Consider the following 25070-nt stretch of genomic DNA (forward strand, 5'->3'; position numbering starts at 1 on the left):
GCTGAGGAACTTCCGGTATCAACTCCGTGTCTGTCCCCCCACCTCTGTCTGTCTACAGTGTCTCTGTCTCTGCGCGTGTCTCTGTCCCCCCACCTCTGTCTGTCTACAGTGTCTCTGTCTCTGCGTGTGTCTCCCTCTCCCCGTGTCTCTGTCTGCGTGTGTCTCCCTCTCCCCGTGTCTCTGTCTCTGCGTGTGTCTCCCTCTTCCCGTGTCTCGCTCTCCCCGTGTCTCTGTCTCTGCGTGTGTCTCCCCGTGTCTCCCTCTCCCCGTGTCTCCCCGTGTCCCTGCGAGCTGGGGCATGAGCGTTGTCGATGCGTGGAACTGAACCCAAGGTAAGGAACACGGACCAGAGACACGGAGGGAGAGACACGGGGGGAAGCAGAGACACAGAGGGAGAGACACGGGGGGAGAGACACAGAGCCGCGGATATGGACACGGGGAGTGAAAGAGACGCGGCGAGACACAGACACTGAGACATGGGCACAGGAAGAGACGGAGAGAGGGATACGCGAGTCGGCACACCGAACAGCAGACATTTAGAGACGCCGCGATACAGACGACACGACGTCGTCGTGTACAAGGAGACAGACACGGACAGAGACACGGACAGAGACACGGGCATTGGCACGGGCAGCGTGGGGAGACATCGGGGAGCGTTCAGGGGGCGTGGAGGTGAGTGGGGGGTGTACAGTGCTTGTACAGTGTGCGTTATGTACAGGGCCTGAACGGTGAAAGTACAGTGCGCATACAGTGCGCGCCCCTGCGTGTACGCTACAGTGCGTGCACAGTGCGTGTGTGTACAATGCGTGTACAGTACGTGTGTGTACAGTGCGTGTATAGTGCGTGCGTGTACGGTGCGTGTGTACAGTGCGTGTGTGTACGGTACGTGTACAGTGCGTGTGCTTGTAGGGAGCGGGGCACAGTGCGATCCGGGTTCGACTCCCGCTCACGGCCACTAACGCCGGTGGCGATGACCTGAACAGGTCCCTGGACCCTCACTGGGCTCTCAGCGAGTTCCGATGCGGCGCGTCGTCAAGCAGTCGGCAGCGGGGGGTGGTCGGGCGTGCTCCTGGCCACAGCGCCCCCTCCTCGTAGGCCCTCGCTCACAGCACCGGCCCCGGCAGGCTGCGTGGGCTGCACGGGGGTCTCTGTGTGTGGGTCTGTGTGTGGTGTCTGTGTATGGTGTGTGTGTGTCTCTGTGTGTGAGTGTCTGTGTGTCTCTGTCTCTGTGTGTGAGTGTCTGTGTGTCTCTGTGTGTGTATCTCTGTGTGTGGTGTCTCTGTGTGTGTGTCTCTGTGTGTGGTGTGAGCGGGGCGGAGGGAGTGGCCGTGTCGAATCCTCCATTGTCGCACTTCTTGTTTCTCACGAATGCCGACTCGCGCAGCCTCCAGCAGGGCACGTCGTCGTCCCCCGTGTCTCCCCGTGCCCCCGTGTCTCCGTGTTGTCTCCGTGTTGTCCCCGTGTCCTCTAGGACGCCGCGTGTCTCCCCGTGCCCGCGTGTCAACACGTTGTCTCGGGAGCTGCGTGTTCCGGTGTCTCCCTGTCCCCGTATTGTCTCAGTATTGTCTCGGCATTGTCTCATCTCTCTGTCCCCGTGTCTCCTTGTCCGCGTGTCCCCGTGTTGTCTCAGGAGCCGCGTGTCTCCATGCCCACACTCAGCAGCTCTGCTCCCCCCTCGCGCGCCTCCGTGCCGCTGAGCTACATCACAGGTGAGGGCACCTGGTGCGGTGTGTAGTAAACATCGCCACTGGGGAGATAAAGGCGGCCGGGCGTGGTGCTGGCCACCCACCCACTCGCTAACAGCACTTGCCACCAACAGTCTGTTCAAGGCGTCGCTCCTCTGCCGTGAGCGATGCTCACAACAACGAGCGGAGCTCAGCGGCTAAAACACAGCGAGTTGGCACAGTGGGGAGCACAGCTGGTGCATCTGCAAGCCATCTCAGAATCAGGAGATGTATTTATGCTGCAGGAATATGATGGCCTATACCATGCATCTCTTTTTCACAGATGACCAGTAGGGGCAGGTCAGAAATTCACAACAACAAATCATACAAAAACACGCAAAGAGTTCAAAGCATAAAAAAGGGAAACAAATCACTTCATAAAATTGTAGAGGTGTAATTGTGTATGGGCGCGGATGGCTAACAAACACAAGGGGCGTGGTTAGGGCCGTACACAGAGGAGGTGCTCACACCGACGTCCGCACCTGCATCCCCCACGGGCCCCTCCCGGGGGCCGAGTACTATAAAAGGTGGTGAGCCGGAGTGCTCGAGGTCGGAGTATCAGCTTTAACCAGCGAAGACCGAAGACCAGCTAGCATAGGCCCCGGAGCTCCCCTGGCTCGCTGTCCTTGTCAGGGCCGACCAGGGCAAGCCGGTGGCGTGGCCCCGAGAGCCCAGACTCAGGGTGCCGGGATCCCAGCTTGACCAGGGCTGGGATAGGTAGCCTCCCTTAGCTCCGTAGTGGAGGACTTGGGCTTAGGTTAGCGGGGTTAGATGTCGTGTCTCCCTGTTAGTTGAGTAAAGGGGACGTTAACCCCTTAAGTACTGTGTGTACCCGCTACTGTACACAAGTTGGTGTCAATAAATAAGTGTGCCTCCGATCCCGTCGTCAAGCCTCCTGAATACTACTACATTTGGTGTCAGAAGTAAAACGTTCAACGATGGACACACGAGGGACGACACGTACCAGGGAGTCGGAGATGGAGGACACCGCGGCCGAATCGCCACCAGAGATGGCCGAGGTCGGATCGGAGCAGCCGGGGCCGAGTACACCCGCGCTGCTACGACAGGAAGGGGGGGATGCGTCGGCCGAGGGACTTCGGCTGGCTCACTCCCGCCTGGCGGAGCTGCTCTACGCTGCGGCCGCCGCGTTGGAAGAGATCACGCGGCTGGGGGCTGGAGGGGCTGCGCGGGACGACGACAGCAGCCGACGCGCGGCGACATTTCCCGCCACCCCGACGCGGCTCGCGGTTAAATTTCCCGCCATCACTACAGTGCGAGCAGAGGGCGGGGCCGGCCCGCGTCAGGTGACTGCTGAGGGCCAAGCACGAGCCGTGACATCATCAACACCGGCCAGCGCGTCAACAACAGAGCGACCGGCGATGCCATGCTCGCAGCCCGCCCACACTGTAACGTCTGCTGGGAACGACGGAGCGCGATCCGCAGCCACGGACGTCGCGTTACAGCAGCGACTGCCGCCTCTCAAAGAATTCGTGGGCGCGGACGGAGACTGGGGCGGCTTCAAAAGGCGGTTCATCGCTCATCAAGAGATGGCGAACTGGACGGACGCCGAAGCACTACGCGCGCTGCCGGCGATGCTGGACAACGACGCCCTGGCTACTCTCACCTCGGCGCCTAAGGAAAAGCGCGCCACGCTGCACTTGGCGCTGCAGCTGCTGTCAGCTGTCTATGGTCCGCCTTCGGACTGCAGGCAGCTGTTCCACGATCGCCATCGGGGCGCCAACGAATCGCCCCTGGCCTTCCGGACGGCTCTCCTGGCCCTGGCGAAGGCAGCTTTCCCGCGGATGGACGAGGAGGGAGTGGACGCTATGGTGGCTGAAAAGCTGCTGCTACTCGCGGATGAGCTGGACGTCGCCGTCTTGGCTCAAGACGACGCAGAGATGTCGTCCTTGCTGGTCGCGCGCCACATCCACGGGGGCTTGCGGTCCCTGCGTCGCAAGGCCGCCAAGGGGGTGGCCGGCCATGCCATGGCGGCCACCACCCTCCCATCGGAGGAGGTCTGCGGAGTGGAGCGGCGGGGGGAATGGAGATCGGCGGCACGACAGGCTCGGAATGGACCGAGCCGCCAGGAGCAGCCCAGGCCATCTCGGGCGCTCACACGCTGCTACAACTGTGGCCTTTAAGGCTACGTTGCTTCAGGGTGCCGGGCTCCCCGCCAGCGCGGGGCGACACCTCGTCAGGACGCCGCGCCGTCTCCACCCAAGCTCCAGCAGAGAAATACGGCGAGTCGTGGCACCTCACACGTTTGGCCCATGCACACATCCGACACACACTCACGCGCTCAACCGAACAGGGCTCGAAAATCGACGGCCGTTGCGCCCGATTGTTCTGAAATGCGGCGAGCACTCCAACCGGGTCAGTGGTCGGAGCTCGCCCATCGTGTCGTTGCAGCGTCGGTGGGATCGTCGGTTGTGGTCGGTCATATTGATGGGGTAGAGGTGCGGATTTTAATTGACACAGGAGCGTCGGCGACCATTATATCTGATTTGATCTATAACATTCTTCCCGTTCAAAGTCGTCCCTTGCTCCCCGTTGACGTGCCATGCTATGCTGCTAACGGGGGCTCGCTAGGCATCATTGGCCAAATCCGCGCCAAAATTTGCATTGGAGACATTAAATTATCCGGCCCTGTTTTGGTTTCCTCCTCACTGGCGGTTCCGTGCCTGTTGGGGACGGATTTCTTGGCCAAAATGCCCATTCGTATCTTGATTGACCAGGGGTGCATCGAGCTCCCATCGGGTCGGCGCGTATCGTTTTTGTCTTCCCCCGCCACGGGGCGTCGGGCGTTTGCAACCGTGCAGGCGCTCGTGGCAAAAACTGTGCGCGTACCCCCGGGGGCTCAGATGCTCGTCCCTCTTAGGTTGCGTCGGCCGTTTGCTGAGGGGGTTGCGGATCGGGGGGTCTTGTTGGGACCATCTCGGGCCCGGGTCAATGGCCCCGATTTGCTAGCGGCTCAGACCATGGTGAAAGGGGATGGGGACCCCTTCATTGCAGTCCTTAATGTAGGATCGCGAACGGCCGTGGTTCCTCAAGGGATCGTGCTTGCACACGCAACGCCGGCACCCTATGAGGAACCACTCGTGGGTCAGGTAACCGCCGATCCTCCGTCGCGACCGCATTCGGACTGTGATGACGGATGGCTGGATGCACTTTGCGCGGGATCAGTGGACCTGTCCGACTCGCAGCGTGCGCAGCTGCGAGTTCTCCTGAAAGAATTTGCCTACGTTTTTAGTCAACACAAATTTGATATTGGTTGTACTAAATTGCTGCGACACCATATTGACACGGGTGACAGCGCGCCAATCCGCCAAAATCCCTTTCGGCTGAGTCCCGCCGAAAAGGATCATGTCAAATCGGCCGTTGATGACATGCTAGCCGCCGATATCATTTCCCCTTCCAACAGCCCGTGGGGCGCGCCGATCGTTTTGGTGAAAAAACACGACGGCTCACTGCGGTTTTGTGTCGACTTTCGGCGATTGAACAAAATTTCTGTGGCAGATGCGTACCCGCTTCCTCGAATGGATGAGTCGCTCGATGCCTTGGCGGGGGCGTGATTCTTTTCCACCCTCGATTTACTTTCTGGATTCTGGCAGCTTCCTCTGGATGACGAATCAAAACCTAAGACTGCTTTTCGTACACCGCAAGGTCTCTTCCAATTTAACCGCTTGCCGATGGGCTTACATTCTGCGCCGGCAACTTTTCAGCGGTTAATGGAACTGGTCTTGGCAGGCTTGCAATGGGATTCGTGTTTAATTTACTTGGACGATGTCATCGTCTTTAGCAAATCCTTCGAGGAACACCTCCAGAGGTTGCGTGCTGTTTTTCTCAAAATGCGGGCTGCCAATTTAAAATTTAAACCGCAGAAGTGCCATTTGCTCCGCGAATCGGTGCGGTATTTGGGTCACATTGTTGGGCGCTCGGGGATATCCACTGATCCCGCCAAAACGGAATGCGTCAGCTCCTGGCCGACTCCCACCTCGGTGGGAGAGGTCAGGAGTTTCATTGGGTTCGTGTCGTACTACCGACGGTTTGTGGCTGACTTCGCTACGATCGCGAAACCATTGCATGCCTTGACGTCCAAGGGAGTCAGGTTTCATTGGGGGCCGGAGGAGGAGGCTGCTTTTCGCGCCCTCCGGAATGCCCTGGTGGGGGCTCCGCCGTTGAATTACCCCGATTTCTCACAACCCTTCTTGCTCGATACAGACGCAAGTAACACGGGCATTGGGGGCGTGCTGTCCCAGCTCATTGGGGGCGTAGAGCATGTGGTGGCTTATGGTAGTCGGGTACTGTCTCCAGCGGAACAATGGTACTGCGTTACCCGTCGGGAATTATTGGCAATTGTTTATTTCATTCAGCAGTACCGCCCGTATCTGTACGGTCGGCGTTTCACCGTCCGTACAGATCATGCGGCTCTACAGTACGCCCTGCGGGTTCAACAACCATCGGGCCAGTTGTCTCGATGGTTGGAGGTTCTCCAGGACTACGACTTTGTCACCACATATCGTAAGGGCGTCCGCCACACGAACGCTGACGCCCTGTCGCGGTTGCCACCCACTTCGGAGTGCGCTTGCCTCTTGGGTTCGGGGCGTTGTAGGCCCCCGAACGTCACCATCGATTCGGTCCTCGTGGCCGCCGCCGATGCGCCTTCGGCTTCGGGTCCTATCGAGCAAGAAGGGAGGGATTCGTTGCTGGGGTTGTCGGTCGCGGAGTGGGGACGCCTCCAAATGGAGGACACCTCCCTCCTCGCTCTGCGCCGTCGCACCGGGGGGGTTGGTCAGGGGGTGGCGAACGTTGACTCGTGGGGGTTGTTCCAGGGTCTTTTAATGCACTGGGACGGAAAATCCCGCCGCCAACGGCTCGTGGTGCCTGCAGCATTAAGGGGTAAGGTAGTATGGGCTGCTCATGAGCGGCTCCTGCACTTGGGGGTTCACAAGACCTTTGCCACGCTCCAGCTCGATTTCTTCTGGCCGGGCATGGCAAAGGACGTGGGGGATCTCCTGGGGTCGTGCACGCAATGCGCGCAGCGGAAGCCACCAGCAAGGGGGTCCAACCCTCCGCTGCAGTCCATAAAGGTTTCCCGGGTTAACGAGCTCGTTGCTCTAGATATTCTCGGGCCATTTCCCGCTACACCCAGGGGAAATAGGTATTTGTTGACAGGGGTCGAATACTTGACGAGATGGCCTATGGCCTGGCCCCTGGCCAACCAGTCGACAGCAGCCATCGCGGAGGCCTTTGTCCAGGGCTATGTCCTCGACAAAGGTGCTCCGGAACGGCTGCTGACTGACCAGGGTAATAATTTTTCGGGGAAACTCCTCCGCGAGGTGTGCGACCTCTTGGGTACGGAGAAAATTCGGACCTCCCCGTATCACCCACAAACTGATGGGATGGTGGAACGGCTGCATCGGACCATCACGTCCATGCTGTCCCAGCAGGTATCGGAATCCCAGACAGATTGGGACCTTCGCATTGCCGGTGTGTTGCAAGCCTACAGGATGGCTCCCCATGCGGCCACCGGATTTTCCCCTTTCTTTTTAATGTATGGCCGCGAGGCTAACCCCCCTGTGACGACCCAGCTGAAGCTCTCGGCGCCTTAGGCGAAGTCTACATTGTCCGAACACGTTCAATTTAACATCGGCAAATTATCTGAGGCGCGGGAAGCGGCCGTGCAAAATTCTGAACTCCGCCAGAAGGCGAACGAGAGGCTTCGGCTGGGGCGGGTACATGTGTTGAAATGGAAACCAGGGGACAGGGCATGGTTGCACTGTCCCCAGGTGCCGCTGGCGACCTCGTCAAAGTTGGTACGGCCGTGGCGGGGGCCCGTGGAGGTCGTACAGGTCTTGCGGCCGCAATGTGTACGCGTCAAATGGGGGAGGCGTCGGTGGTACGTGCACCCCTCAAGGTTGAAACCGTTCATTGCGCCGCCCCGTGGTTCGCACACACACACGCATGGCCAAACGTGTGAGGGGTCTGCCGACTCCCCGACGTCGCTGCTCTCGCCTAACCTGACATCAACTGTTCCATCTCCAGCTGCAACTGGAGTGACGGGTCCACGACCGCCAACCCCCCCCGGGGGGGTCGGGGGTCACTCGGCAGCGAAACCAGACTCTCTCGCACCCGGACCGTCAACAACCGCCACTGAGCATGCCGGGACGGGCCCTTGTGACGGGCCCGCCGCGAGGACGCGCGCCAAAACGCGCAGACTATTGTGAGGTCGGCCGTTGGGGGGCCTTTGCGGACGAGGGGGGGAGGCGTCCGGAGAGCGTGTATATATGTTGGGTTTGCGGAATGGGGTATTTATTCGGGGGGGTGCGCCGGGTTATTTTTTTTCTTTCTCTTTCTTCTTCTACCTGTTTCCTGTTGTTGTTGTTGTTATGGTTGTCATTGTTCTTGTTAAAATTACGCGAGGCACACACGGTTTTGGGGAGGGATGCACCTTTATTCTGATTTTGTTGCAGCCGGGGACGGCTGCGAGCTGTACAGGGGGGGGTGATGTAGAGGTGTAATTGTGTATGGGCGCGGATGGCTAACAAACACAAGGGGCGTGGTTAGGGCCGTACACAGAGGAGGTGCTCACACCGACGTCCAGGCTCCGCCTCTCCAATACACCGGCCCGTGTGAGTGGTGCAGAGGCAGCGCCCACCCTGTCCTTGCTCGCATTACACTACCCCCCCCCCCTGATGAAAAAGCCAGCCGACCTCGGCTGCAACAGAACAACAATAATGCGAGCAACACATGACACACCGGCATAAGAAGACAACGGAGAGAAGAACAATAACAATTAATGAAAGGGAAGGGATTTCGAACGCTTGCGAGTCGCCGGGCCGTCCTGCACGGGGGTGCCCCCCCGTGCGGACCGTGGCCGTGACGGGGTTTTAGGAGCGGCGGGACTGGAACCGCCCGCCGCTGTTGGAGGCCCGTCACTCCCAGCATCCCGTTCCCCAAAGAGGCCCGTCATCGAGCCCTCCCGCAACTGCGCCCGAGGTGGGGTTGTAGGGGCAGCGGGGTCAAGGCATCGAGGGAGTCATCCATACGCGGCAGGGGGTACGCATCCGCAACCAACACTTTATTTAACCTGCCCAAATCGACACAAAACCGCAATTTCCCATCCTTTTTCTTCACAAGTACCACTGGTGCGCCCCACGGACTGTTGGACGGGGAAATAATGTCAGCGGCTAGCATATCCTCCACCGCGCCCCGTATATGATCCCGCTCCGACGGACTCAACCAATGCGGGTTCATCCGAATCGGAGCGGCATCCCCCGTATCAATATGGTGGGAGAGCAGAGAAGTGCGTCCCAAATCTAAATCGTCCGAACTAAAAACGTCGGAATACTTTCCCAACAGCGTGTGAAGCGCGGACCGTTGGTCGCCAGTTAAGGACACATTCTCCCGGCACAATTCTGCAATCCAGCGATCGTCCTGTGCCGTCGAGACCCCCCCTATGAGGCCCCGGGGGCCCCCATCGCTATGGGCCGTGAAAGCAGTCGTAGCATGAGCTAAAACCGTTCCAGCCGGCACACTAACATTATCCGCGGTCCCATTCAACACTTGTAAAAACGGGGGTTGACCCGGCCGAACAATCGTCTGCGCCCCGACCAGCGTCAAACCCCCCGCTATAGCATTGGACGGCAACAACAACACACCTTCCGCCCCCTCGATTCCCGGCACCGGTTTCCGATAACGCAGCGGAATAAGCATTTGCGACCCAGGTGGAACATCAACCGATACGTCGGAGAGCGCCTGCACCTGGCGGTCAGGAACGGACTGGCCCCAGGGTGATGGCAAGAAGGCAATTTGGCGGCCCCCCGGTAATTGGATACAATTCTGATCCATCCTAATCTGAATGGGCATTTTCGCCAGGAAATCCTTTCCCAACAAGCAGGGCACAGCGAGGGACCTAGAGATCAACACCGTTCCAGAAACCAAAACCCCCCCAACCGCAATGCTGGCGTCCACTTGACCCACAATGCCCATACTTCCCCCATTCGCCGCTATGCACGAGTCGTAAACCGGTCGCACCCGCTCTGGAGGAATGGACAGGAGGTGAAATATAACATCCGAGATAATGGTCGCGGACGCACCCGAGTCCCCACCAAAATACGCACGTCCACCCCTTGGATGGAACCCGGCACAGTGGACGACCCGGTAGCGGCCGCAACCACCCTCCGTGCCAATTTACGCCACTGCGTCAGCGAGCGACGCGGCCCTTCCAGCGTTCCCCCGCCAGTAACATTAACCGAACCCCGCGGTGAAAGTGATGCATGAGATGACAGGCCTTGCCGGGTGTCTGATGCGTACCGACTTGCCTGTCGTGGTTGTTCTTGACGCGTCACCTCCTTGGCAGGGGCCTCCTGCTGGAGCGGCGGGCGAGGGCGAGCCCAACATTCCCTGGCAAAATGGCCCCAACGGCCACAGCGGAAGCACAACAGGTCGGGCCGCCGTCCGGCGCCCCCCCTGTCCTGGCGATCTCGCAACGGTGGCCCCGGCCCCAACTCCGCACCCCTGCGAGTAGGCGGCTGGGTCGCGGCTGCCGTCAACTCCGCAGGCCCCCTCTCGTCCGGCACGTACACGGCCTTGGACGGGTCCCATCCCGCGGCACCTCCCTCGATCTTGGGGCTCCCCATCCAGGCTGTTACCTGCTTCCAACGGCGCAGGTTGAATTGCGCGTCCAGGCACTTAGCCGCTATCCGGGAGGTCAGTTGTTCGTGGCCGCACACAGGCATGGGGATGCCCAAATCCCTGGACAGCTCCAACATTTTTCCTAAAATCAAAGGCTCTAGCAAGTCAGGCTCCGTGTCCGGGTATGCGGCCATAGCCAATTCCAAGACGGCACCCCGGTAAGCCACGGGAGATTCCTCCGGAGCCCGTTGCCATTGAATAAACCTGCGATGGGCATCGTCGGGGGGCTCATAAGCTTCCGCCATCTCTTCAAATACAGCCTTCAGCGTAGTCTTTCTCGCGGCTTTAATGGAATGGAAAAACTTGACCGATTCGTCATCTAGAAGCGTCGGCAGGACTTCTAGAGCCTCCGCATCCGTCCATTTCGCCGAGCGGACTGCCGCCTCAAAGCGGCAGGCAAACGCACTCCAGTCGCCGCCAATAGAGAATTCCTTGAGCGTTGTCAGCCGATGGCTGCGGGACCCCGAATCGCCGTACTCCGCCGACGGTGTTTGACGCGGTGGCGACACGACAGCGTCCTCCCGCATAGCCAAGATGGCGGCCTCCCGCGGTGACAAGATGGCGGCTTCCCGCGGTGACAAGATGGCGGCTTCCCGCGGTGACAAGATGGCGGGTTCCCACGCTTCGTCCGCGGCCCCGCCCAAGATGGTGGCGTCTTGCTGCGTGGCGGAGAGGGCGGGAAGCGTCGTGTGGGCCCCAATGGCGGACGGCTCCCCGCTCAGGCGATCCGGCCTCGCCGCCGTCGTCACCAGGGCGCACAGTTGTGTCAGCGTGGCCCGCAGCAACTCTAGTTGAGTCGTCACGTGCCGCCAGCATTCCTCGGCGCCTGTCGAAGCAGACGGCCCCGCCGTACCGACAATTTCTTGCACCCCCGGCGTGTCGGCCGTCCGCACTTCGCCCACTCCTTCCATCGTTGGGAATGCCGCTTCAATTGGAAGCTCGTCTTCGTCGTCCGAGGATGGTGCAGGTACGTTCTTCGTCTTAAGATGCTTAGACATCTTGGTTCACTTCTGACACCAGTGTAATAAAGGACTCCTTCACACGTTGTCGCTCTCCGTTGGTCCTTTATTGGGTTCTTTTCCTTTCACCTGCTGGTCCTCGCTCCGACCCTCGCCGTGCGCCCCGCGCACGCTCCGTGTGGCTCTCTCTCTCTCCGTACGCCGTTACTTCCGGCCCCTCCGTGTGCTCTTCCTGACCCGCTCGGGTCACACCACCCTTCGGGTCCCCCACATCCGCTCCGGCTCCCTCTCTCCCGTGCGCACCCGCACGCTCGTGGCAATGGCGCCACTTCTCCCTTCACCGCCAGCGTGGCTCCCCTCTGTCGTTCACTCTCTTCTCCCCCAGCTCCTCCTCCGTCTCTCCCTTATATCCCCTCTCTCACGTGACCCAAACTCCACCTTCTCATCCTGCCCCTGTCTCCGCCCCCACTCACCCCGACGACCAGGCTCCGCCTCTCCAATACACCGGCCCGTGTGAGTGGTGCGGAGGCAGCGCCCACCCTGTCCTTGCTCGCATTACACCTTTATTAGAATCATAATATTTATTTATGGGAGGCTCAGAAAGCTACAATACAACAACAATTGTTGTGTGTGCGTGCGTCACCACCGAACCTCGTGTGTGCCATGCCAGCCTCCATAGTCCAAACAGCACTTGCCCCGCCAGTCTGTCTGAGGTTCCGCGGGGACCGCTGTCTCCACTGTGTGCGCGTGCAGCATGGAGCGACGGGGGTGGGGGTCCCGAGGAGCCCCCCGAGCGCCTGGCCTGGCGCCAGCAGATGGAGCGGCGACTTCGCGTGCTAGAGGAGCTCCTGGAGACGGAGCGCGACTTCCTGTGCGACCTGCGCGTCTTTCGCAAGCGCGTGTTCATGCCGCTGCAGCAGGTGAGGCTGGCCGGCCGCAGCCACAGCGGCACTAGCGGTAGCAGTATCAGCAGCAGCAACGTTATCAGCAGCAGTAACGTTATCAGCAGCAGTAACGTTATCAGGAGCAGTACATTTATCAGCAGCAGTAACATCAGCAGCAACAGCAGCTGCAGTAAGATTATCAGCAGCAGTGGTAGCGTCGTTATCAGCCATAGTAGTAGCATCTTCATTATCAGCAGTAGTACCATTATCAGCAGCGTCCGCAGTGTGTGACTCTAGGTCTCCGTGTTAGCACACTGCACGGCAAACCTGACGACACAAGTTCCATCCCCGCTCTCGGGCAACATCCGTGACGAATATCTGGACTGGTCCTGAGCCCTTCCTCTAGGTCTACTCAACCTTAAATGAGTAACTGGTGTGGTGTGTATACAACATAAGCACTGGGAGACAAAAGCAGCCAGGCGTGGTGCTAGCCACCTAACCCCTCGTGCACCGTGCCAGCCTTCATGGGTGTTGTTCGCTAACAGCACTTGCCCCAACAGTTTGCTAAGGCTACATGGGGATCTTTGTCTTGGCACAGCTGGGCTGTGCCAGCGCCCTCAACGGAGACCTGGACAGTGTGATCGCGCTCTCGTCGCGCCTCTTCTCCGAGCTGCGCCATCTCGTCATCACCAACGACACGCCCTCGCAGATCGTCGGTGAGCGGTCGCCGTGGGCGGGCCGCCCAGTGGTGGAGTATCATCGCAGTAGTGGGGATGGTAGTGGTGGTGATGGTGGTGGTTGTGGTGGTGATGGTGATGGTAGTGATCAGGATATAGTGGTGATGGTAGCTGTTGTGGTTGATGAAAAGGATGGTTGATGGTAGTTGTCGTGGTTGTGGTTAGTGCTGGAAACACCCAAAGTTAACTCTATGACAAAGACATTGACGATGATGACGATGCCGCTGTGGATGGCGGCGTGTGCAGGGAGCGTGTTTTTGGGCGTACGCGACGAGGTGGAGGGCGTGTACAAGTCGTACTGCGCGCACCACGAGCAGGGCCTGGCCGAGATGGAGATGTGGTCGCACGACCCCCACTCCTGCGACTGCCTGCAGGCCAGCATCACCGCACTCCGGTGTGTCTCCGCGTGTCGCCGTCTCCATGTGTCTCCGTGTGTCTCCGTCTCCATGTGTCTGCATGTCGCCGTCTGTCTCCGTCTGTCTCCATGTGTCTCCGTCTGTCTGTCTCTGTGTGTCCCCGTCTCCATGTGTCTGCATGTCCCTGTCTCCGTCTGTCTCTGCATGTCGCCGTCTCCGTCTGTCTCTGTCTGTCTCTGTGTGTCCCCATCTCCGCGTGTCTGCATGTCCCCGTCTCCGTGTGTCTGCGTGTCCCTGTGTGTTTCCGTGTGTCTGCGTGTCCCCATGTCCCTGTGTCCTTTCTTGGCTGATCTGTGATTATAAATGCCCTCCCCTCTCCCTGTCTCTTTGTTGTTTCCACAGGGAGATTTACACTCACGTGTGAGTAATGTGTACACACACTCGCTCACACGCTCACACAAATGCACAAATGCACATCCATGCACAGACGTGCACACAGATTGACACATACACACGTGCTTACACATGCACGATTGGTGATAATGGTGTCATTGTGGTAGTGGTGTTAGTGGTGATGGTGGTGGTGCTGGTGGTGGGGAGCCATGGTGTAATGGTTAGCATGCTGCGGTATGAACCCAGTGACCTGAGTTCGATCCCCCCTCACGGCCAACACCAGTGACAATTATCTGAACTGGTCCTGGGCCTCTCCTAGGTTGACTCAGCCTGAAATTAGTACCTGTGTGTAAACATCACCAGTTGGGAACAAAGGGTGTGGTGTTGGCCACCGACCCCCTCGTGTGCCGTGCTGGCCTTCATAGGTGCTCGCGAACAGCACTTGCCCCTCCAGTCTGTTAAGGCTACACAGGGGACCTTTAAAAGTCTTGTTTTTCCAGTGCCGGTGGTGGCGAGGGTTGGGCTGAGGGTTGTGGTGGCGAGGGTTGTGCTGAGGGTTGTGGCGAGGGTTGTGCTGAGGGTTGTGGTGGTGGTGGCGAGGGTTGTGCTGAGGGTTGTGGTGGTGGTGGCGAGGGTTGTGGTGAGGGTTGTGGTGGCGAGGGTTGTGGTGAGGGTTGTGGTGGTGGTGAGGGTTGTGGTGAGGGTTGTGGTGGTGGTGGCGAGGGTTGTGGTGAGGGTTGTGGCGAGGGTGGACGTGGGTCTGATGAGACAGACGAGACTTGGGCAAGGTGCTCCTGGCAGTCGTCTGTCTCTTGTGTCACGTGTCTCCGTGTCCCCGTCTTCCCGTGTCCCCCTATCCTCGTGTCCCTGTGCCTTGGTATGCTTGCCCTCCCCGTGTCTCCGTGTCCCCATGTGCCCGTGCAGGGGTAAGCGTCGCTTGGTGGACGTTCCGTCGTTCCTGATCCTCCCGGTGCAGCGCGTGACGCGCTACCCGCTCCTGCTCACCGAGCTGGCGCGTCACACCCCCCTCTCGCATCCCGACTGCGGTGCGTACTCCCCACGGACCCCCAGGAACCCCCAGAGGCCCCGAGAGATCCCTAGAGATACACAGAGATACACAGAGATACATAGAAACACATAGCGATACAGAGATTCCCACAAGTATCCAGAAACCCAGAGGCACACAGATACACCTCGACTCACTTGAGACACACATATAAAACTAGACACCCTAGAGACACACAGATATACCTCGACTCCCTAGAGAGACACAGATATACCTAGACTCCCTAGAGACACACACAGATATACCTGGACTCCCTAGAGAGACACACACACTTAGCCCCAAAAGACGCCCCTTAGTCCCCTCTCGAGCCCCCAGTAAGGGGGAGTCTCGATGGCTGCCATGCCTTAATAGGCGCTTGCTAACAACACTTTCCTCAATAGTTCACGATGTTTGGGAGATCTTTGCATCTTTGCGTGAGCTATAGCACGGCGGTTATCACACTTGCCGATGAACCCAGCGACTTGAGTTTGATTCCCACTCGCAGCCAACATCGGTGATGAAATATCTGAAAATGTCCTGAGCTTCCCCTAGGTCGACTCAGCCTTATGTGTATGTTGAACTTCTTTCGCACTGTACGTAGCCAACTGTACTAATCGGAGGTATGGGGGAAGGACAACAAACTAAACACAAAAAGCAGTTCTAAAGAAATTATTTCAATTTAGATTGAAAGGTGCATAGCTTCAGTGGCTTCCTAATATCGGAAGAAAAAGCGTTCCAGACGGCCGCAGAAGCGCATCTGAAAGCGTGCGATGCAGTGACCATCTTTGTTTGATGGCGAGCCAAAAGCCGCTGCAATGATGACCGGATTAAAAGAGTACCTGGTGCAGTGTTAACATAGCAATGGGGAGACAAAGGTGGCTGGGCGTTTTGTTTTCCACCCACCCCCTCGTGTTCTGTTCTAGCCTTAATAGGTGCTACACACTAACAGCACTTTCCCCAACAGTCCCTAAAGCCTACACAAGACATGGTTGAGTTGTGTGTTTGAATGTGTCGGTGTGAATGTGTCGGTGTGAATGTGTCGGTGTGAATGTGTTTGTGTGCGCGCATGCAGAGCCATTGGCGAGGGCTGTTGCCAGCTTGCGGGAAGCCAACATGGCCATTAATAACGCTCAGCGCTTAGGTACCCGCAGTGTTCACCCCGCTCACCCACTCAACCCACGCACCCACTCACCCACGCATCCACTCACCCACTCACACCACTCACCCACTAACCCCACGCACCCACTTACCCCATGCACCCACTCACCCCACGCACCCACTCACCCCATGCACCCACTCACCCCACGCACCCACTCACCCCACGCACCCAATCATCCCACGCACCCACGCACACCACTCACCCCATGCACCCACTCACCCCACGCACCCACTCACCCCATGCACCCACTCACCCCACACACCCACTCACCCCATGCACCCACTCACACTATGCACCGCACTCCCCCCACTCACCCCGCTCACCCACTCACCCCACGCACCCACTCACACCACTCACCCCATGCACCCACTCACCCCACGCACCCACTCACCCCATGCACCCACTCACCCCACGCACCCACTCACCCACTCACACCACTCACCCCATGCACTCACTCACCCCACGCACCCACTCCCCCCACGCACCCACTCACCCCACGCACCCACTCACCCCATGCACCCACTCACACTATGCACCGCACTCCCCCCACTCACCCCGCTCACCCACTCACACCACTCACCCCATGCACCCACTCACCCCACGCACCCACTCACCCACTCACACACTCACCCCATGCACCCACTCACCCCACGCACCCACTCACCCACTCACACCACTCACCCCATGCACTCACTCACCCCACGCACCCACTCACCCACTCACCCCACGCACCCAATCACCCCACGCACCCACGCACACCACTCATCCCATGCACCCACTCACCCCACGCACCCACTCACCCCACGCACCCACTCACCCACTCACCCCACGCACCCAATCACCCCACGCACCCACGCACACCACTCACACCACTCACCCCACACACCCACTCACCCCACGCACCCACTCACCCCACGCACCCACTCACCCCACGCACCCACTCACCCCATGCACCCACTCACCCCACGCACCCACTCACCCCATGCACCCACTCACACTATGCACTGCACTCCCCCCACTCACGCCGCTCACCCCACGCACCCACTCACCCCGCTCACCCCACTCACCCCACCCACACACTCACCTCACCCACTCACCCCACGCACCCACTCACCCACTCACTCAACGCACCCAATCACCCCACGCACCCACGCACACCACTCACCCCATGCACCCACTCACCCCACGCACCCACTCACCCCATGCACACACTCACCCCATGCACCCACTCACACTATGCACCGCACTCCCCCCACTCACCCCGCTCACCCACTCACCCCACGCACCCACTCACACCACTCACCCTATGCACCCACTCACCCCACGCACCCACTCACCCACTCACCCACTCACCCTATGCACCCACTCACCCACGCACCCACTCACCCACGCACCCACTCACACCACTCACCCACTCACCCCACGCACCCACTCACCCACTCACCCCACGCACCCAATCACCCCACGCACCCAATCACCCCACGCACCCACGCACACCACTCACCCCACGCACCCACTCACCCCATGCACCCACTCACCCCACGCACCCACTCACACTATGCACCGCACTCCCCCCACTCACCCCGCTCACCCCACTCATCCCACTCACCCCACGCACCCCACCCACACACTCGCCTCACCGACTCATCCCACGCACCCACTCACCCCACTCACCCCACGCACCCACTCACCCCACGCACCCACTTATCCCACTCACCACCCCTCCCCCCACGCACACCACGCACCCACGCACCCACTCACACCACTCACCCACTCACCCACTCACCCACTCACCCCACGCACCCAATCACCCCACGCACCCACGCACACCACTCACCCCACGCACCCACTCACCCCATGCACCCACGCACCCACTCACACTATGCACCGCACTCCCCCCACTCACCCCGCTCACCCCACTCATCCCACTCACCCCACGCACCCCACCCACACACTCACCTCACCGACTCATCCCACGCACCCACTCACACCACTCACCCCACTCACCCCACGCACCCACTCACCCCACGCACCCACTTATCCCACTCACCACCCCTCCCCCCACGCACACCACTCACCCCACGCATCCACTGACCCCACTAACCCCACGCACCCACTCACCCCACTCACCCCACGCACCCAATCACCCACTCACCCCACGCACCCACGCACACCACTCACACCACTCACCCCATGCACCCACTCACCCCACGCACCCACTCACCCCATGCACCCACTCACCCCATGCACCCACTCACCCCATGCACCCACTCACCCCACGCACCCACTCACCCCACGCACCCACTCACCCCATGCACCCACTCACCCCACGCACCCACGCACCCACTCACACCACTCACCCCATGCACCCACTCACCCCACGCACCCACTCACCCACTCACCCCATGCACCCACTCACCCCACGCACCCACTCACCCCACGCACCCACTCACCCCATGCACCCACTCACACCACTCACCCCATGCACCCACTCACCCCACGCACCCACTCACCCCACGCACCCACGCACACCACTCACCCCATGCACCCACTCACCCACGCACCCACTCACCTACGCACCCACTCACACCACTCACCCACTCACCCCACGCACCCACTCACCCACTCACCCCACGCACCCAATCACCCCACGCACCCACGCACACCACTCACCCCACGCACCCACTCACCCCATGCACCCACTCACCCCACGCACCCACTCACACTATGCACCGCACTCCCCCCACTCACCCCGCTCACCCCACTCATCCCACTCACCCACTCACCCCACGCACCCACTTATCCCACTCACCACCCCTCCCCCCACGCACACCACTCACCCACGCACCCACTCACACCACTCACCCACTCACCCACTCACCCCACGCACCCAATCACCCCACGCACCCACGCACACCACTCACCCCACGCACCCACTCACCCCATGCACCCACTCACCCCACGCACCCACTCACACTATGCACCGCACTCCCCCCACTCACCCCGCTCACCCCACTCATCCCACTCACCCCACGCACCCCACCCACACACTCACCTCACCGACTCATCCCACGCACCCACTCACACCACTCACCCCACTCACCCCACGCACCCACTCACCCCCACGCACCCACTTATCCCACTCACCACCCCTCCCCCCACGCACACCACTCACCCCACGCATCCACTGACCCCACTAACCCCACGCACCCACTCACCCCACGCACCCAATCACCCACTCACCCCACGCACCCACGCACACCACTCACACCACTCACCCCATGCACCCACTCACCCCACGCACCCACTCACCCCACGCACCCACTCACCCCATGCACCCACTCACCCCATGCACCCACTCACCCCACGCACCCACTCACCCCACGCACCCACTCACCCCATGCACCCACTCACCCCACGCACCCACGCACCCACTCACACCACTCACCCCATGCACCCACTCACCCCACGCACCCACTCACCCACTCACCCCATGCACCCACTCACCCCACGCACCCACTCACCCCACGCACCCACTCACCCCATGCACCCACTCACACCACTCACCCCATGCACCCACTCACCCCACGCACCCACTCACCCCACGCACCCACTCACCCCATGCACCCACTCACCCCACGCACCCACTCACCCCATGCACCCACTCACACTATGCACCGCACTCCCCCCACTCACCCCGCTCACCCCGCTAACCCCACTCACCCCACGCACCCCACCCACACACTCACCTCACCCACTCATCCCACGCACCCACTCACACCACTCACCCCATGCACCCACTCACACCACTCACCCCACGCATCCCACGCACCCACTGACCCCACGCACCCACTTATCCCACTCACCACCCCTCCCCCCACGCACACCACTCACCCCACGCATCCACTGACCCCACTAACCCCACGCACCCACTCACCCCACTCACCCACTCACCCCACTCACCCCACCTCCCCCCACGTACCCACTAATCCCACTCGCCACCCCTCCCCTCCCCAGTGGTGAGGAGGGTGCCCCCCCCTCCCGCCCCCCTGTCGGTGCTGGCTGAGCGACTGTTCCGGCGTGGAGTCTCCTCCCTCGCCAAAACCACGGCACAGATCCGGCAGCTCGCGGGGCTCACGGTGAGGCGGCGTGCACAGGGAGTGCTCGTCTTGTGTGTGTGTGTGTACACGTGTGTGTGTGTAACCGTGTGTGTGTGTGGGAGAATGTGTGTGTACCCATGTGTGTGTGTGTGGGGAGCAGTAGTGTAGCGGTTAGCACGCTGCGCTACGAACCGGGCGACCTGGGTTTGATTCCCGCTCACAGCCAACACCAGTGAGGATTATTTGAACCAGTTCTGGGCCTCCCCTAGGTAGACTCGGTCTCAAATGAGTACCTGGTGTAGTGTGTAAACATCGCCACTAGGGAGGCAAAGGCGGCCGGGCGTGGTGCTGGCCACCCACCCCCTGGAATGCGTGCTGGCCTTCATAGGTGCTCGCTAACAGCACTTGTCCCAACAGTCTGTTCAGACTATACGGGGGGATCTTTGTGTGTTTTTGTTTGTGTGTACCCGCATGTATGTGTGTGTGTACGTGTGTGTGGGGGGGAATGTGTGCGTGTATCCATGTGTGTGTGTACCCGTGCGTGTGCCCAGTAGGCCTTCATAGGTGCTCGTTAACAGCACTTGCCCCAACAGTCTGTTACAAGATATGGGGGGGATCTTTGTCTTTGTACCCAGTGGGGAGTGGTGGCGCAGTGGTTAGCGCGCTGCGCCACGAACCCGGCGACCCAAGTTGGATTCCTGCTCACGACCAACACCAGCGATGATTATTTGAACCGGTCCTGGGCCTCTTATAGGGCAACTGAGCCTCAAATGAGTACCTGGTGCAGTGTGTAAACATCGGCATTGGGAAGACAAAGACAGCCGGGCATGGTGCTTGCCACCCACCCCCTTGTGTGCCGTCATAGGTGCTCGCTAACAGCATCTGCCCCAACAGTCTGTTTCGGCTATACGGGGGATCTGTATGTGCATGTAACACGTGTGTGCGGTGTATTCATTTTGCTGCCTGTCAGTCTCGCGATGACGATGGTGGCGAGGACCTGGCGAAGCGTTTCCGTGTCTTGCACATTGACGTTAAGACGTCTGCAGCAACCGCCGCCACCTCCCCTGCTGCCATCACCGCCACCACCTCCACTGTCATCGACAACGAAAACAGCAACAACAACAATAACAACAACCACACCCGCCAGGAGAAGGCGGAGGTGGCGGTGGCAGCCGTTGGCGTGAGCGGCGAGCGTCTCGTTGCTTCTCAGCCGGAGGGGGAGGCAGTCGGTCGTCACGGTAATCGCGCCATGTGCCGCGTCCCCCCGCGCCGCCACTCGGACGCGGAGGGGGAGGCAGCGCCTCGGTCTCCGTGGCGACGGCACGAGGAGCGGTCCCACACGGATGGGGAGATGGACGACGACGACGACGGCGGCGGCGGCAGCACCCGCAGGACACGTGCAGGCTTGGGCCTGGCCAAGTGCGCCGGTGACGCCAAACGCAGGGCGAGGTCGCGGCCTCCGGGCCCAAAACAGGAGTCGAAATCAAAACAGGAAGAGGAAGTGAATCCAAAACAGGAACAGGAACCGAAACAGGAACTGAAGCTGAAACCAAAACAGGAAGGGAAACCCACGACCGAGCGGAGATTGAAACCGCAGAAAAACCGCGCAGAGAATCCGGGGGCCGAGGTGGAGGAGCGAGTGGCACGGTGGCACCTCGCCGGCTCGGAGGAGGCCACAGATTCGGACCGCACGGACTCTGTCCGCACTGGGTCCGACTCGGGGTTCGACTCCCTGTCACGCTCGCGCAACCTCCCCCGCCCTCCCGCCCGGGGCCTCCACCCCCTGCACCCTCCCCTCCCCTTACCTCCCCCTGCCTCCCCCGAGGCCCCCGAGGCTTCGTCAGGCCGAGCCCCGCGGAGAGCCCGGACCGACGGGGATCATCGGGGGTCGCCGCCACGGGGCCCCCCCCGTTTCTCCGACGAGCGGCGAGACGCCCCGCCTCCACTGCGCCGCCCCAAGTCCAGCCACGACCTCCTGGGCTCCGGATACGACTACAACGACGACTACGGTCGCCCGCGCTCCGACTGCCCGGCGCTCCGCCGCGACCGCCGCCCCCGGTGTCCCCCTCTTCACGGCGACCCCGCGGGGCCCCCGCCCCGGGCCCCCGACTACGGCACGCTGCGGCCCCTCCACCACGCGGCACCCGCCCCGGTGTTCGTGCACCACACGACCGACCGGGTGCTGGGGCGGCAGCACCGCCACCGCTCGCCGCGAGGCCTCGACGTGGTCGACTGCGGCATCCGCCTTCCTCCTCCTCCCGCTGTCCACCGCCCTCCTCCCGCTGTCCACCACCGCTCTCCTCCCGCTGTCCACCACCGCCCTCCTCCCGGTGCCCACCACCGCTCTCCTCCCATTGTCCATCACCGCTCTCCTCCTCCTACCGCCGTCCACCCAGACCGCGGTCGACAGCCCCCTTACCGAGACAGCACAGTCGAGCGGGGGTGCCGTGGGGACGGTTACCATGGAGACGGTTACCATGGAAACGGTTACCGCGGAGACTGTTACTCTGAAAATGAGTACCATAGAGATGGGTACCATAGAGAAGGGCGTCGTGGAGATGGTTACCGTGGGGATGGAATTTATGGAGATGGTTACCGCAGTCAGGGAAACTATGAAGACGGTTACAGCAGCCTTGGAACCTATGGAGATGGTTACCGCGGTGACAGAACCTTTGGGGATGGTTGCTGTGGTGACAGAATTGATGCAGACAGTTACCGTGGAGCTGGTTACCATGGTGATCGCGGAGATGGGCGCCGCAGAGATGGGCGCCGCGGAGACGGACGCTGGGGAGACGGTTACCATGGAGACGGACGCCGTGGAAACGGTTACCCTGGAGACGGATGCGGCTCCCCTTCCAGTGCAGACGGGGCCCCCAATTCCAGGCGGCGCCGTGAGCACGAGAAGCAGGCGACAGGCGGTGCTGATGGAAGGGAACTCGTCGTCAGTGAATATGTGAGTAACCGTGTGCTGGTGTCGGTGCATGCCCCCAAGCAGCTTCTGTTAGGCCGGATAGAGGAGGCTAAACGGGCACGGCACAGACTAGAGAAGAGATGGGCTGACGCGGTACAGGAGAATGTGGAGCTGAATGGACTTGCCGATGACTGGTACCAGCGGTGTCAAGATTGGCCTATGTGGAGGAGGCTCGTGGAGGACGCTGCTGGGCAGTTGGAGGCAGTCGCCCTCCAGCAACAACGGAGGGCGGAGGAGCGAGTTTGCGCAGTATGGAGCACAGCTGGTGCATATTTGCCAGTCGTCTCAGTCAGTCAATCCATGGCACCTGGGTCTGTCCCGTGACCTGTCAGCGAGCCTTCGACATTTCACATGGTAGCCTGAGCGTGCACCTATCCTGGCACCAGGGCTGTTGCGACGTCACCACCACTTAGTGGCGGCGAATGTTGGCTATTGTTGCGGGTGTTGCGCGTGTGTGGTTGTGAGTGGCTATGCGCGTCTGATGGTGTCACTTGTCTCGTACCCTCTGATGGTGTCACGTGTCCCCGTACCCTCTGCCCTCCGTGCTGTCCTGGCAAGGCCGCACAGCTCGGTGAGTATTGCTGCCGTGTGACCCCGTGTGACCCCGTGTGTGCGAACTTCCTGTAGGACTGCCTCAACTTACTGTGCCCTGCTGTGTGTACCAACTTACTGTGCGATTCCCTCGTGTATGACCCCGTGCATCTCATTTTGATCACTCATATCCCCGTGTCGCACCTGTGTCTCAGTTTTAACAGGCCGTTTTTCCTCGTCTCACTTGTGTCTCACCCCCGTGTCCCCGTGTGTCTCAGTTCTACCAGGCCGTGTTCTCCTTCTCGGCGCTGCTCCCCAACCAGCTGAGCGTGCGTGCGCGTGAGCGCGTGCGCGTGCTCTCCTTCCACGACGAGGCCGGAAACTCTGCGTGGTGGCTGGCGGAGGGGCCGGCCGGCCAGGGCTACCTCCCCGCGGCATACCTCCGCGCGTCCCACTACACGTAGACAACACGGACAACACAACACGTAGCCACCACAGCGCAACACGTAGACAACACTTCGTCCCACTGCACGTAGACAAACGGTGTCCCACTGCACGTAGACAACATGGCGTCCCACTGCACGTACACGCCGCAGCGCATGTGGACACAGCGCCGCACGTGGACACGGCATACAAAGACAACACAGCGCACACAGATTCTCCGTGCGCACGGCATACATGGACACGCATGCGGCAACACAAATGCAAGCATAGACAAAGATTCCCTCCAATGGCGTGCACAGGCTGTTGGGGCGAGTGCTGTTAGCGAGCATCTGCGAAGGCTGGCACCGTGCACGAGGGGCCGGCGTGGCTGTGACCACTCCTCCGGTGGCCTTATTCTCCCGGTGCTGATGTCCTCATCCATCGCACCAGGTACTCGGTTGAGGCTGAATCAAGCTGGGGGGCGGAGGCCTTCTCTCGCTTAATTGGCACTCTCCACTGACCAGGAATCAAACTGAGGTCGTCAGGTTCATAATGTCGTGTGACTATAATGCAGATGAGCGCGTGAATGCGTCCTTGTTTGTGTGTGTACCCCTGTTTACGTGTCTACCCCTGTGCATGTGTGTTTATACTTGTGTGTGTTTATACCTGTGTGTGTACCCCTGTGCATGTGTGTGTGTGTTATACCTGTGTGTGTGTGTGTGTTTATACCTGTGGGTGTGTACCCCTGTGCATGTGTGTGTGTTTATACCTGTGTGTGTGTTTATACCTGAATATGCATTTAGAAGCTAGTGTACCATTGCGTGTGGTACCATATGTGGGTCACGTAACAGGGTCTAACATGCTACTGGGTCTTAACGTGCCACGGGTCTTAACGTGCAAATGGGTCTAACGTGGCACTTGCTCACGGGGTAGAGACTGTGGGTCTGACTTTCCACGCAGGATACAAACTGTGGGTCTCACGTGCCTTGGGGTTGAACGTGCTGAGGCGGGCACGGACTCGTGCCGATGGGTGCTCTGTACAGTTTATATTTTCCATGCGCTGTATTTGCATTAAACTGCGAGGATTTTGC

General features: G+C 60.3%; 1 protein-coding gene across 2 annotated transcripts; it reads left to right on the forward strand.

Moving 5' to 3' along the window:
• Window positions 1–25070, forward strand: LOC144942411 (uncharacterized). Of its 2 annotated transcripts, none has more exons than XR_013639372.1 (11): window positions 1–332; window positions 1631–1709; window positions 12134–12300; window positions 12863–12980; window positions 13248–13395; window positions 13760–13777; window positions 14675–14796; window positions 15868–15936; window positions 19972–20093; window positions 21025–23596; window positions 23835–23923. XR_013639372.1 is itself a non-coding variant. In XM_078869266.1 (11 exons), the coding sequence occupies exons 1-11, from the start codon at window positions 312–314 to the stop codon at window positions 24018–24020; spliced, it is 3033 nt and encodes a 1010-aa protein (XP_078725392.1). In that variant the 5' UTR covers window positions 1–311; the 3' UTR covers window positions 24021–25070. The 2 variants fall into 2 exon arrangements, 1 of the variants encoding a protein (XP_078725392.1); XM_078869266.1 differs by having other exon boundaries at window positions 21025–23007; window positions 23835–25070.

The sequence above is a fragment of the Lampetra fluviatilis genome, chromosome 27 (genome assembly GCF_964198595.1).
Source record: "Lampetra fluviatilis chromosome 27, kcLamFluv1.1, whole genome shotgun sequence".
Taxonomy (NCBI): Eukaryota; Metazoa; Chordata; class Hyperoartia; order Petromyzontiformes; family Petromyzontidae; genus Lampetra; species Lampetra fluviatilis.

Coding starts and splice junctions, on each gene's coding strand:
- LOC144942411 (XM_078869266.1), top strand. CDS start 312: ATGCGTGGAACTGAACCCAAG. Junction 15,937..19,971: donor TAATAACGCTCAGCGCTTAG/GTACCCGCAGTG, acceptor TCCCCTCCCCAG/TGGTGAGGAGGGTGCCCCCC. Junction 23,008..23,834: donor AACTCGTCGTCAGTGAATAT/GTGAGTAACCGT, acceptor CGTGTGTCTCAG/TTCTACCAGGCCGTGTTCTC.